General features: G+C 37.7%; 1 protein-coding gene across 4 annotated transcripts in view; it reads left to right on the top strand.

Annotated features, from left to right (window-relative positions):
- The window catches only part of ATP2B1 (ATPase plasma membrane Ca2+ transporting 1), a 131,745-nt gene that overhangs the window by 67,159 nt on the left and 49,716 nt on the right, over window positions 1-14,870 (top strand). For all 4 annotated transcript variants that reach the window (XM_089921114.1, XM_022552450.3, XM_089921115.1 and 1 more), the window contains exon 3: window positions 2,884-3,081. In XM_089921114.1, coding sequence (XP_089777240.1) covers window positions 2,884-3,081 — 198 coding nt within the window. The remainder of the gene's footprint in view (window positions 1-2,883; window positions 3,082-14,870) is intronic.

Genomic DNA, 14,870 nt, shown 5'->3' with positions numbered 1-14,870 from the left:
CTTCCTACTTACCTTAACTAACTGTTGCCCTGTAGTTTATGGTTTATAAACTTTGTACCTTCTCCTTTGGTCCTCCCAAACTATCTGAGTTATACCAATAAATATTAATGCCCCCCCAACCCCAAAGAGTGACTTGCACAAGATTTCAGTAGGTGAATTGGAGCCTAGGTTTTCTAATTCCTAAACCAGACAGCTTCAGTGGTGCAGTGACCTAGGTGTGTGCTTGTATATGTGGTGGTAGCATAGGAAGAATTAACGATAACCTTTGCATCAGCTGCTTTTCTTTCCTTATTCCCTCCAAGATACATTTTTAAGCGATCTTTAGCTTCATGGCTGTTCTTTTCAGCATTAACAAAATATTGGCCCCTGTTATAACCAGTATAACTTAAGATTTAGTCAGCTATTTTTATAGTTGCAGTGGTGATATTTAAAACTGAGGTGTTTGTTATATGTAGTTAATGGTAGACTCTATTAAGGGTGAGTTAAACTGATGGAACCAGTATCTTCAAACATATTTCTTAGAAAGAATTGGAGACTGACACAGGGATAACAATCTTTTATTTTTGCTGTAAGGGCATTAAAATATAAGACAGAACAAACGTACCCACTGTCTAATATCATCCTTTCATAAAAGAAAGGGTATTTTATTTGAAAAGCAGTAAGCACATAATTTCAGAACATCTCAAAGTATAGTTCTTTAAAACAAATACATTCTGTTTCGTGGAAAACCTCACTACATCGATTCCCTTATCCCCCAATTAAACCACAGACTGTTGTTAACTGTTTGCAGCCAGGATTGATGAGGGCATTGCTCTTGCCTGAAGAAACAGTGTGTGGATTCTAAGTTATAATTTGCAAGTTTCCTCTCTCATATTGTGTTTCCTGCAAGTCACAGTCAGTGCAGTCCTTCACTGCCTTTCTATCCATTGACTCTGACTCAAAGCCTAGAGCTCTGTGGAAGCTTTCAGTTGATGACTTTTGTCATCAGAAATCTAAGATGCTTTTTGAACTGCCTAGTGTGGATCCGACTGTGCTACAGTTGCTTGTGAAAACATTCTCTGGAAGCTTTTTGGTGTCTTTAACAAGTAGATAAGTAATTACTAAATAAAAAACCAAAGTAAATAATTACTTTAAGATCTGTATATTCATCTCTCATTGTTTGTTCTAATAATGAACTTCCTTTGTTTTCTCTCTCCTACTCTTTGCCCGCCTCTGCATCCAGAGTAATAGCTAAAACACTTAAAGCCGAGAGCCTTACAGTGATCTGCTGTTTTCCTGTCTTTTTCCTGTGCTGTTCTCTTAGAATGAATTCTTGCCAGAAAATAAAGAGTTGAGGTTAAGTTGATTATAAATTTAAATTTATAATGATAAATTAAAAGTCATGTCATCCTGGTATCTCTGTCCTCTTCTTCAGTGTTCTTTTCCTTTTTAAAAATATTTATTTATTTATTTTTGGCTGCGTTGGGTCTTTGCTGCTCCACGCGGGCTTTTCTCTAGTTGTGGCAAGTGGGGGCTGCTCTTTGTTGTGGTGCGCGGGCTTCTCACTGCAATGGCTTCTCTTGTTGCAGAGCAGGGCTCTAGGCACGCAGGCTTCAGTAGTTGTGGCACGCGGGCTCAGTAGTTGTGGCTAGTGGGCTCTAGAGTGTAGGCTCAGTAGTTGTGGCACACAGGCTTAGTTGCTCCGTGCCATGTGGGATCTTCCCAGACCACGGCTTGAACGTGTGTCCCCTGCATTGGCAGGCGGATTCTTAACCACTGCGCCACCAGGGAAGTGCCTTCTTCAGTGTTCTTAAACTAAGGGAGAATGTCATTTGTCACTGCTGCCTGTGTTTTCATACTCCCACAATAATGTAAATATGTACATACTTTGCATTAGCTAGTTGGGATATATCTAGGCTCGACAGGATCAGCAGGACTAAATTAGAGAAGGACTTGCTTGGTAGGGTGAAGGAAAGGCAAATATGATCATCCAGCTCTCTCTTAACCTTTTGCTTCACGGCTTTCTAATTCCATGCTCCAGGCAATAAATAGTATGTCCTACAAGGTACCTTTTCCTTTACAGTGATGGTCAGTCAATAGCACTACCTGTTTCTTTAACAGGAAATAAATCCTAAAAAGTAAACTTGAAGGAAAGGTCATCCTAAGTCTCCTGTTTTTTTGTGACTTGCAAATCTTTTATCAATTGAAGTATAATAGACCTGTTTTTTTTGGTTTGTTTTTGTTTTTGTTTTTTTGGACCGTGCCACGCCTTACAGGATCTTAGTTCCCCAACCAGAGATTGAACCTGGGCCCTGGCAGTGAAAGTCCTAACCACTGGACCGCCAGGGAATTCCCTATAACAGACCTTTTAGAATAGAAGTTTTAGAGCTTATAGTGGATGAACTTTTCATTGTTCTTCAGCAAATAAGAATGAAAATAAAAGACTTTCACTTATTAAGTTAACCAAGATGCAATAAGTAAATCAAATAAATATCTTTATATACTTCCCCACTTTTGGAGGAAAAATACCATAAGTAAAGGTCAGGGAAATGTTTAATTCCAATATAAAACCATCCAACTCATATATCATTTCTGGTCTCTAGCAGTCTATAAGGTGGTGTAAGACAGTATGATCAAAACCCAGCAGTTTGGAAAAGTGGAAATTCTTAGTTCAACCTTACGTCATCTACTTAAAATGTTCTCTTAAAGCATTGCACATGTTTTTTGGTGATTTAAATTATGTACACTTAGTCTAACTCATGAGAATAAACCATTTTGATAGGGTCTTAGGAATTGTGTCTAAATGTAACGAATCTAAAGTGTAGAGAATGTATGTGTTTTGAATAAAATATTTTCATTTGTAAGTAGTAAAACTGTTCACTTAAATTTATTTCTTTTTATTAGGTTTAAGTGGAAACCCTGCAGATATAGAGAGAAGAGAAGCTGTATTTGGAAAGAATTTTATACCTCCTAAAAAGCCAAAAACATTTCTTCAGTTAGTATGGGAAGCATTACAAGATGTCACTTTAATTATATTAGAAATTGCAGCCATAGTATCATTGGGCCTTTCTTTTTATCAACCTCCAGAAGGGGATAATGCACGTAAGTAAATTGGGCGGGGGAGGGAAGACTCTTGTGTGTGATGCTAAGTTCAGTGCATTTGCTTACTTAATACATAATAACAATAGCAGGCCAGCTTTTATTAACTGCTTTGTACTGGATATCATTCTAATAGTGCTTTTAATAGTTCTTTAAATATATTACCTCAGGTAATTTTCCCAGTAACCTTATAAGATAGACAGTGTCGTGTCACCTCCATTTTACAAGTGAGACACAGAGGTTAAGTAACCTACCCAAGTATGCATACGCTGTGTCTGGCAAAGCACTAAGCCATATATGTGATGTGTTATGTGTCATCATGATTTTTAAGTTCTTTAGAACACTATTGTGAAGTAATTAGTTTTTAATTTGGTTTTTTTTTTAATCTTTTGGAAAATCATTATGAAAGCAAAAATTTATTCTTTTCCCTAATCCATTACTTTTGAAGTTCTTAAAATGTTATGTATATTTTGTTATATACATGATTTGGATAATTTCCTTGCCATCTTAGAAATGTTTATGCTACAAAGTATTCTGACCAGTGGAAAAATATAGAATGGTAACTCTGCTTTAACTGCACATGATTTTGTTTTTCTCTCATCTTTCTATGTCCTTCATTTCTCTCTTTTTTTTCTTTATTTTTTTTTTCTTTTGCTGCATTGGGTCTTCGTTGCTGTGTGCAGGCTTTCTCTAGTTGCATCGAGCAGGGGCTACTCTTTGTTGTGGTGTGCAGGCTTCTCATTGCGGTGGCTTCTCTTGTTGTGGAGCATGGGCTCTAGGGTGCGCAGACTTCAGTAGTTGTGGCATGTGGGCTCTAGAGCTCAGGCTCAGTAGTTGTGGCGCACCAGCTTAGTTGCTCCGTGGCATATGGGATCTTCCTGGACCAGGGATTGAACCCATGTCCCCTGCATTGGCAGGCAGATTCTTAACCACTGTGCCACCAGGGAAGTACTCCTTCATTTCTCTTTTAAATTTCTTCTTCTTTTCCCTTAAAACAAATTATTTAAAATGGATATCTCCAACATTACATTCTATAACTGCCTGGAGATCTAGCTTGGGTTTTGGTCACTATATTTAAGAAGCTATAGAGTGAACCATTAGTATTTTATATATCAGAAGAGTGATTCACCAAAATATTTTTGTTTGTGAAAGCTTCATTCTTCTGCCTTTCAAGTTATTAAGAGTTTAATAAATATTTGCTAACTCTAAAAGTTGGCTTAGGTAATCATTTAAAGTAATTCTTTCAAAGGTATGCCTAGAACTCATGTGAGAGGGAACTTTTGGCGGGGGCGGGCGGGAGGAGGTAGTGGGTCACAGCATAAGCGAGTGGATCTGAGGCTGAAGTCTGTGGAGATCAGGATTCTCAGAGGGCACGGTTGACATTTTTCACCGGAACATTCATTGTCACCTTGGCAACCAAGAGTATCTCCAGTGGTAGCCAGGTATCCTATGGTGGGGGGGGGGCAAAATTGCCTGCAGTTGAGAATCACTGATGTATATAAGAAAGGATTTAGGCAATATTCTTATCAGTATTGAGCCAAATTATTTTTTAAACTTTTATTTATTAAATAAGCGGTACGTGTTTTGCTGTTGAAAAATTAGGGGGGGAAATGACAATTCAAAGGAAATCATATTTACTGAAAATCCCACATTTTAGAGATTATCATTTTGATATATATCCTCTGAGATTTCTTAAATGTTTTTGTGTATGTGTCTGTGGTGCTCATGTATATGTATGTGTGCACAAGTGGGTAGGTGTGAGGATGGGTAAGTGTGTGTGTCTTTTCATCTGGAAAGGGAGGTGATACCATGTTTAGCCATGCAGTTAAATTCTTTACTGCTCGGTTTATCCAGCTGTCATAGAATACTGGGAATTGGTGCTCTAGGCTTGAGTGCGTTAGCAGATGATTAAAAACTTTTTACTTTTAACATTTTTTCCCCAAACTATAAGAAAACTGAAGAAAACTATTTTCAGTGGGAGTAGGTTTTTTTTTTACTAACGGGATCTGGGCGCAAATCTTGGAATTCAGACTGCTTCATTTGTAGGATACAGTGACAGGCCCTTTTTTATATTTGCTTAAGGAGATAACTGGTATTAGATCCAACTGAGAAGATAATCTAGAGTTGTTGGTGTCTTAAGGCCCTTTAAAGAGACTCAAAATCTACCAGAAGGTGTTAATAAACCGTATAAAGGTATTTTTGCTCCATGGTAAAAGTTTAGTGTTTGCACTTTTTAAAAAAACACTTATTAGTATATTTCATGTATCTTTTCATCATGTTACATTTAACACTAAGAAGTGGATACTTGCTTAAAAGGAAATCCATTAATTGTAAATCTATAGTCATAGAAATCCAAATTATCAAAATTTCTTACTAGTACTATTTAGTGTGAAAATAAGCACTATAACCCACATAAATCTATAGTCACTGTATACAACTAGTGGTTCTCAAACTCTTTGGTCTCAGAACCCTTTTACACTCTCTAAGTATTGAGAACTCCAAAGAGGTTTTGATTATGTGAGTTATGTCTGTAGGTATTTACTGTATTCTAAATTAAAACTGAGAAATTTAAAAATATTTATCAGTGCATTTAAAAATAATAAATATTATAATATATAATTATAATTACTGTAATTATTAATGAAGTTTGAAATGAAATAATAGTAGTGGTGTTTGTAACATCATTGTATCTCACTGAGGTCTGGTTTAATTGAAGATAACTGGATTCTCATCTGTTTCTGCATTCATTTTGTTGTATTTAGCACATGTAATGTAGTCTTTGGAAAGTTTCACTATACATTCATGAAATATGAGGCAAAATAGCATCTTAGTGTTATTCTAAAAACAGTTTTGACCTCGAGGATCCCCCTGGAGTTCTTAAACAACACTTTGAGAACCGCTTTTTTATGCTATTAATATATATACACTTGATATACCACCCAAGAATCACGTAGGGGATTTTAGAATGGCATATTTGCCCTGTGGTGTAGAGAGCGTAGGCTGAATTTAGATGGTGTGTACCTCTCAGGTGAATATATTTACAAGGGAGCGCCTTTAGTAAAAATCGATTTTTATTATTGTATTTACACTTGGACTTTACTGAAAACATTATTAAAATACTTTTTTTTTCTCCCATGTATAACTGGTAAACTACAGTCCTTTCCTAACTTTGATTTTACTTTTTTTTTCCCTGCAGCTCCCTTAAAAATTTGTAATGGCCATCAGTAGGAAAAAGATTCAGTTTCTAGAAATACTTTAATACTGTCTATTTCACAATCATTCTAAGTTTATCTGTGTAATATAAAGTAGAACTATATATGAAATGAAATATGTCACTAACTTGTTTCACACTCTCTTTTGAAATATTCAGTAGTTTAGTTATAAATACATATGCATGTGAGATTTAAAGCTGAAAATTAAATAATTGTCTCACAATTCCTTTCCCTTAACCTCTGTTGCATTGTCTTTAACCTTTTTTGGTTATTTACCCTATAAAGAAAAGATATGAGCATATGTCTCCAAATGATGCATTTATGAATTATATATATTTAAAGTTATTTATACTGTGAGCATTTAAAAACATATACATAAATAGAAATTAAAGATTAAAAAGGTGAACATTTAAATTTTTGATTTTTTAGTAGCCTTAAAACATCATTATTGGGCTTCCCTGGTGGCGCAGTGGTTGAGAATCTGCCTGCTAATGCAGGGGACACGGGTTCGAGCCCTGGTCTGGGAAGATCCCACATGCTGCGGAGAACTAAGCCCGTGAACCACGACTACTGAGCCTGCGCGTCTGGAGCCTGTGCCCCGCAACAAGAGAGGCCGCGACAGTGAAAGGCCCGCGCACCGCGATGAAGAGTGGCCCCCGCTTGCCGCAACTAGAGAAAGCCCTTGCACAGAAACGAAGACCCAACACAGCCAAAAATAAATAAATAAATAAATAAATAAATAAAATGAAATAAAAGCATCATTATTAATAGCATGATTAAATATACATTATTATAGTTTATAATCTTGATTTAGCCTGATTTGGATCTAAGTTTGTTTTCTTTCAGAACTTGGTTTTAATATCTGTCATAGCTGGAAAAAACTCAACATTAGGTAAATCCAAGTGAAGATTTTAGTGTACTCACTAAATCATGATACTTATTTTCACTTCCATCCACCAGTTATGTAAAAGTTTTTCTTGAAATACGACTGGTAAAATTTCATCTTCTGATAGAGTCTGTCATTCACTATTAAAAAGTATTGCTTTTTTTTTTTTCAATCTTCAGTAAGGGAATCCCCTGCCATCACTTGATTTTAATTTAATATATTTTTAATTGTTTTTTAATTGTATTTTATTTTATTTTTTGGCCATACGGTGCAAGCATGCGGGATCCTAGTTCCCTGACCAGGGATCAGACCCGCACCCCCTACAGTGAAAGTGCAGAGTCTTAACCACTGAACCACCAGGGAAGTCCCAAGTATTGCATTTTTATGTTTTTAACCAGTAAGACCACTGTAGAGCTTTATTTGGAAGATAATATTTTAGCACTGCCTCAAGGTTGGTGAAAGTGGTCAGTATAGTATTTCAACCTTCATCTGTTCTTGAGTTCAGACTTGCTTTATGTAATTCAGAGAGCAAATCTCTGATATTCTGGGCAGGGGGAAAGGTAAGGGGAAGCTGTCTTTACAGCTTCTACTATTGAAAATAATGTAAACCATAGATTCACTTAATTGGTTATTGTATGCAGTGATACATAGTTATTTCTTCAGCTTGAAAATAAATAAAATAGAAGTTTTAGTATTTGGATGGCGGGGCCAGCACTCTCAGTAGATCATCTAGCCATCTCCTTTGGAGAATATGCTTTATACCCATTGGTGGCTGAATCCTGCTGATCTTCACACGGATATTTTTTGTGATTGTTCACATCATGCCCATTTGGTGGGGATGGTGATTGTTCCATTTCACGCAAATTGATTTTTCTCCAGCTTCTGTCTTCTCTCCCTTTATCTGTCCCACATACCTCTCCCTGATTCATCTTTATTCAGCACCCTTGCACCTCAAGTCCTCTCTTTAGTTCATGCTCACTCTTCTGGAATATGCTTTAATCATTTCTAGTGTCATTGGTTTACTCATTATTTTCTTGTGAATAATCCATTTCCTGTTCTGCATTTCCTAAGAGAACCATTGACTTTCAGAGATTTTAGCTCAATGCTCAGTAAGAAAGAACTTTACATAGGAACAAAGAACATACTCCTTCATGTGAATTTAAAAATAACCAAAGTAAGCTTTCAAAAAACAGTTCACCTTTACTACATGCATATCCTTTCTAGCCACTGAATTGATTTTATTTTCTTCATTTATTTTAAAAACAACTTTATTGGAGTATAATTGCTTTACAGTGGTGTGTTAGTTTCTGCTTTATAACGAATTGAATAAGCTATACATATACTTTATCCCCATATCTCCTCCCTCTTGCATCTCCCTCCCACCCCCCTAAGTGGTCACAAAGCACCGAGCTGACCTCCCTGTGCTATGTGGCTGCTTCCCACTAGCTATCTGTTTTACATTTGGTAGTGTATATATGTCCATGCCACTCTCTCACTTCGTCCCAGATTACCCTTCCCCCTCCCCGTGTCCTCAAGTCCATTCTCTACGTCTGCGTCTTTATTCCTGTCCTGCACCTAGGTTCATCAGAACCATTTTTTTATATTCCATATATATGTGTTAGCATACGGTATTTGTTTTTCTCTTTCTGGTTTACTTTACTCTGTATGACAGACTCTAGGTCCATCCACCTCACTACAAATAACTCAATTTTATTTCTTTTTCTGACAGTAATACTTCGTATGTGCCACATCTTCTTTATTCATTCATCTGTCAATGGACACTTAGGTTGCTTCCATTTCCTGGCTATTGTAAATAGAGCTGCAGTAAACATTGTGGTACATGACTCTTTGGAATTATGGTTTTCTCAAGGTACATGCCCAGTAGTGGGATTGCTGGGTCGTATGGTAGTTCTATTTTTAGTTTTTTAAGGAACCTCTTTACTGTTCTCCATAGTGGCTGTATCAGTTTACATTTCCACCAGCAGTGTAAGAGGGTTCCCCTTTCTCCAAACCCTCTCCAGCATTTATTGTTCGTAGATTTTTTGATGATGGCCATTCTGACTGGTGTGAGGTGATACTTCACTGTAGTTTTTATTTGCATTTCTGTAATGATTACTGATGTTGAGCATCCTTTCATGTGTTTGTTGGCAATCTGTATCTTCTTTGGAGAAATGTCTCTTTAGGTCTTCTGCCCATTTTTGGATTGGGTTGTTTATGTTTTTGATATTGAGCTGCATGAGATGCTTATAAACTTTGGAGATTAATCCTTTGTCAGTTGCTTTATTTGCAAATATTTTCTCCCATTCTGAGGGTTGTCTTTTTGTCTTGTTTATTGTTTCCTTTGCTGTGCAAAAGCTTTTAAGTTTCATTAGATCCCATTTCTTTATTTTTGTTTTTATTTCCATTTCTCTAGGAGTTGGGTCAAAAAGGATCTTACTGTGATTTATGTCAAAGAGTGTTCTGCCTATGTTTCCCTCTAAGAGTTTCATAGTGTCTGGCCTTACGTTTAGGTCTTTAATCCATTTTGAGTTTATTTTTGAGTATGGTGTTAGGGAATGTTCTAATTTCATTCTTTTACATGTAGCTGTCCAGTTTTCCCAGCACCACTTACTGAAGAGGCTGCCTTTTCTCCATTGTATATTCTTGCCTCCTTTATCAAAGATAAGGTGACCATATGTGCGTGGGTTTATCACTGGGCTTTCTGTCCTGTTCCATTGATCTATATTTCTGTCTTTGTGCCAGTACCATCCTGTCTTGATTACTGTAGCTTTGTAGTATAGTTTGAAGTCAAGGAGCCTGATTCCTCCAGCTCCGTTTTTCTTTCTCAAGATTGCTTTGGCTATTCGGGGTCTTTTTTGTTTCCATACAAATTGTGAAATTTTTTGTTCTAGTTCTGTGAAAAATGCCAGTGGTAATTTGATAGGGATTGCATTGAATCTGTAGATTGCGTTGGGTAGTGGAGTCATTTTCACAATGTTGATTCTTCCAATCCAAGAACATGGTATATCTCTCCATCTGTTTGTATCATCTTTAATTGCTTTCATCAGTATCTTATATTTTTCTGCATACAGGTCTTTTGTCTCCTAAGGTAAGTTTATTCCTAGGTATTTATTCTTTTGGTTGCAGTGGTAAATGGGAGTGTTTCCTTAATTTCTCTTTCAGATTTTTCATCATTAGTGAATAGGAATGCAAGAGATTTCTGTGCATTAATTTTGTATCCTGCTACTCTACCAAATTCATTGATTAGCTCTAGTAGTTTTCTGGTAGCATCTTTAGGATTCTCTGTGTATAGTATCATGTCATCTGCAAACAGTGACAGCTTAACTTCTTTTCCGATTTGGATTCCTTTTATTTCTTTTTCTTCTCTGATTGCTGGTGGTTAGAACTTCCAAAACTATGTTGAATAAGTGGTGAGAGTGGACAGCCTTATCTTGTTCCTGATCTTAGAGGAAATGGTTTCAGTTTTTCACCATTGAGAACAATGTTGGCTGTGGGTTTGTCATATACGGCCTTTATTATGATGCGGTAAGTTCCCTCTGTCCCTACTTTCTGGAGGGTTTTTATCATAAATCGGTGTTGAATTTTGTCGAAAGCTTTCTCTGCATCTATTGAGATGACCATATGGTTTTTCTCCTTTAATTTGTTAATATGGTTTATCACATTGACTGATTTGCGTATATTGAAGAATCCTTGCATTCCTGGGATAAACCCCACTTGATCATGGTGTATGATCCTTTTAATGTGCTGTTGGATTCTGTTTGCTAGTATTTTGTTGAGGATTTTTGCATCTATGTTCATCAGTGATACTGGCCTGTACTTTTCTTTCTTTGTGACATATTTGTCTGGTTTTGGTATCAGGGTGATGGTGGCCTTGTAGAATGAGATTGGGAGTGTTGCTCCCACTGCTGTGTTTTGGAAGAGTTTGAGAAATATAGGTGTTAGCTCTTCTCTAAATGTTTGATAGAATTTGCCTGTGAAGCCATCTGGTCCTGGGCTTTTGTTTGTTGGAAGATTTTTAACCACAGTGTCAATTTCAGTGCTTGTGATTGGTCTGTTTATATTTTCTGTTTCTTCCTGTTTGTCTCGGAAGGTTGTGCTTTTCTAAGAATTTGTCCATTTCTTCCAGCTTGTCCATTTTATTGGCATATAGTTGCTTGTAATAATCTCCCATGATCCTTTGTATTTCTGCAGTGTCAGTTGTTACTTCTCCTTTTTCATTTCTAATTCTGTTGATTTGAGTCTTCTCCCTTTTTTTCTTGATGAGTCTGGCTAATGGTTTATCAATTATGTTTATCTTCTCAAAGAACCAGCCTTTAGTTTTATTGATCTTTGCTATTGTTTCCTTTATTTCTTTTTCATTTATTTCTGATTTGATCTTTATGATCTTTATGATTTCTGATAACTTTGGGGGTGGTTTGTTCTTTTCTCTAATTGCTTTAGGTGTAAGGTTATGTTGTTTATTTGAGATGTTTCATGTTTCTTGAGGTAGGATTCTATTGCTATAAACTTACCTCTTTGAACTGCTTTTGTTGCATCCCATAGGTTTTGAGTCGTTGTGTTTTTCATTGTCATTTGTTTCTAGGTAGTTTTTGATTTTCTCTTTGATTTCTTCAGTGATCTCTTCGTTATTTTACAGATTTTTTTTCCTGTAATTGATATCTAGTCTCATAGCGTTGTGGTTGGAAAAGATACTTGATACGATTTCTATTTTCTTAAATTTACCAAGGCTTGATTTGTGACCCAAGTTATGATCTATCCTGGAGAATGTCCCATGAGCACTTGAGAAGAAAGTGTATTCTGTTGTTTTTGGATGGAATGTCCTATAAATATCAATTAAGTCTGTCTTGTTTAATGTATCATTTAAAGCTTGTGTTTCTTTCTTTATTTTCATTTTGGATGATCTGTCCATTGGTGGAAGTGGGGTGTTGAAGTCCTCTACTACGATTGTGTTACTGTCAATATCCCCTTTTATGGCTGTTAGCATTTGCCTTATGTACTGAGATGCTCCTATGTTTGGTGCATAAATATTTACAATTGTTATATCATTCTCCTTGATCCTTTGATCATTATGTAGTGTCCTTCTTTGTCTGTTGTAATAGTCTTTATTTTAAAGTCTATTTTGTCTGATATGAGAATTGCTACTCCAGTTTTCTTTTGGTTTCCATTTTCATGGAATATCTTTTTCCATCCCCTCACTTTCAGTCTGTATGTGTCCCTAGGTCTGAAGTGGGTCTCTTGTAGACAGCATATACATGGGTCTTGTTTTTGTATCTAATCAGCCAGTCTGTGTCTTTTGGTGGGAGCATTTAGTCCATTTATGTTTAAGGTAGTTATCGATATATATGTTCCTACTACCATTTTCTTAATTGTTTTGGGCTTACCATTGTAAGTCTTTTCCTTCTCTTGTGTTTCCTGCCTAGAGAAGTTCCTTTAGCATTTGTTGTAAAGCTGGTTTGGTGGTGCTGAATTCTCTCACCTTTTGCTTGTCTGTAAAGGTTTTAATTTCTCCATCCAATCTGAATGCAATCCTTGCTTGGTAGAGTAATCCTGGTTGTAGGTTTTTCCCTTTCATCCCTTTAAATAGGTCCTGCCACTCCTTTTTGGCTTGCAGAGTTTCTGCTGAAAGATCAGCTGTTAACCTTATGGGGATTCCTTTGTATGTTAATTTTTGTTTTTCCCTTGCTGCTTTTAATATGTTTTCTTTGTATTTAATTTTTGATAGTTTGAGTAATATGTGTCTTGGCATGTTTCTCCTTGGATTTATCCTGTATGGGTCTCTCGGTGCTTCCTGGACTTGATTGACTATTTCCTTTCCCACATTAGGGACGTTTTCAACTATAATCTCTTCATATATTTTCTCATTCCCTTTCTTTTTTCTCTTTTTCTTCTGGTATCCCTATAATTCGAATGTTGGTGCGTTCAGTGTTGTCCCAGAGGTCTCTGAGACTGTCCTCAATTCTTTTCATTCTTTTTTATTCTGCTCTGTGGTAGTTATTTCCACTATTTTATCTTCCAGGTCACTTATCCATTCTTCTGCGTCAGTTATTCTGCTATTGATTTCTTCTAGAGAATTTTTAATTTCATTTATTGTGTTGTTCATCATTGTTTGCTCTTTCATTCTTCTATGTCCTTGTTAAACGTTTCTTTTGTTTTCTCCATTCTATTTCCAAGATTTTGGATCATCTTTACTATCATTACTCTGAACTCCTTTTCAGGTAGACTGCTTATTTCCTCTTCATTTGTTTGGTATGTTGGATTTTTACCTTGCTCCCTCATCTGCTGTGTGTTTCTCTGTCTTCTCATTTTGCTTAACTTACTGTGTTTGGGGTCTCCTTTTCACAGGCTGCAGGTTCATAGTTCCCGTTGTTTTTGGTGTCTGCCCCCAGTGGCTAAGGTTGGTTCAGTGGGTTGTGTAGGCTTTCTGGTGGAGGGGACTATTGCCTGTGTTTTGGTGGATGAGGCTGGATCTTGTCTTTCTGGTGGGCAGGACTGCATCCCGTGGTGTGTTTTGGGGTGTCTGTGGCCTTATTATGATTTTAGGCAGCCTCTCTGCTAATGGCTGGGATTGTGTTCCTGTCTTTCTAGTTGTTTGGCATGGGGTGTCCAGCACTGTAGCTTGCTGGTCGTTGAGTGGAGCTGGGTCTTAGAGTTGAGATCGAGATCTCTGGGAGAGCTCTTGCCATTTGACATTAGGGAGAGCTCTTGCCATTTGACATTAGGCAGAGCCGGGAGGTCTCTGGTGCACCAGTGTCCTGAACTTGGCTCTCCCACCACAGAGTCTCAGGCCTGACACCCGGCCGGAGCACCAAGACCCTGTCAGCCACATGGCTCAGAAGAAAAGGGAGAAAGAAAGAAAGAGAAAAAATAAAAGTTATTAAAATAAAAAAATTATTAAAAGTACAAAAAGAATTAAAAAGTAATAAAGAAAGAAGAGAGGCACCAAACCAAAAAAACAAATCCACCAATGATAACAAGCGCTAAAAACTATCCTTAAAAAAAAAAAAAAGGACAGACAGAACCCTAGGACAAATGGTTAAATCAAAGCTATACAGACAAAATCATACAAAGTCCACCTCCTCAAGTTTGGGATGATTCGTTGTCCCTTCAGGTATTCCACAGATGCGCAGGGTACGTCAGGTTGATTGTGGAGATTTAATCGACTGCTCCTGAGGCTGCTGGGAGCGATTTCCCTTTCTCTTTGCACAGCTCCTGGGGCTCAGCTTTGGATTTGGCCCTGCCTCTGCGTGTAGGTCGCCCGAGGGCGTCTGTTCCCCGCCCAGACGGGACGGGGTTAAAGGAGCAGCTGATTAGGGGCTCTGGCTCACTCAGGCTGTGAGGTGGGAGGGGTACGGAATGCTGGGTGAGCCTTCGGCAGCAGAGGCCAGCATGACGTTGCAACAGCCTGAGGCACGCGTGCGTTCTCCCGGAGAAGTCCCTGGATCCCGGGACCCTGGCAGTGGTGGGCTGCACAGGCTCTCGGCAGGGGAGGTGTGGATAGTGACCTGTGCTTGCACACAGGCTTCTTGGTGGCGGCAGCAGCAGACTTAGCCTCTCATGCCCGTCTCTTGGGTCCACGCTGATAGCCGCAGCTCGCGCCCGTCTCTGGAGCTCGTTTAGGCGGTGCTCTGAATCTCCTCTCGTCGCACACCCGGAAACAATGGTCTCTCGCCTCTTGGGCAGGTCCAGGCTTTTTC

Source organism: Delphinapterus leucas, chromosome 11 (assembly GCF_059928025.1).
Source record: "Delphinapterus leucas isolate spDelLeu-1000000601 "Yukka" chromosome 11, BTC_Dleu_Yukka2, whole genome shotgun sequence".
NCBI classification, from domain to species: Eukaryota; Metazoa; Chordata; class Mammalia; order Artiodactyla; family Monodontidae; genus Delphinapterus; species Delphinapterus leucas.
Note: the sequence above shows the minus strand (reverse complement) of the source record. Positions and strands in the feature narration are given on the sequence as shown.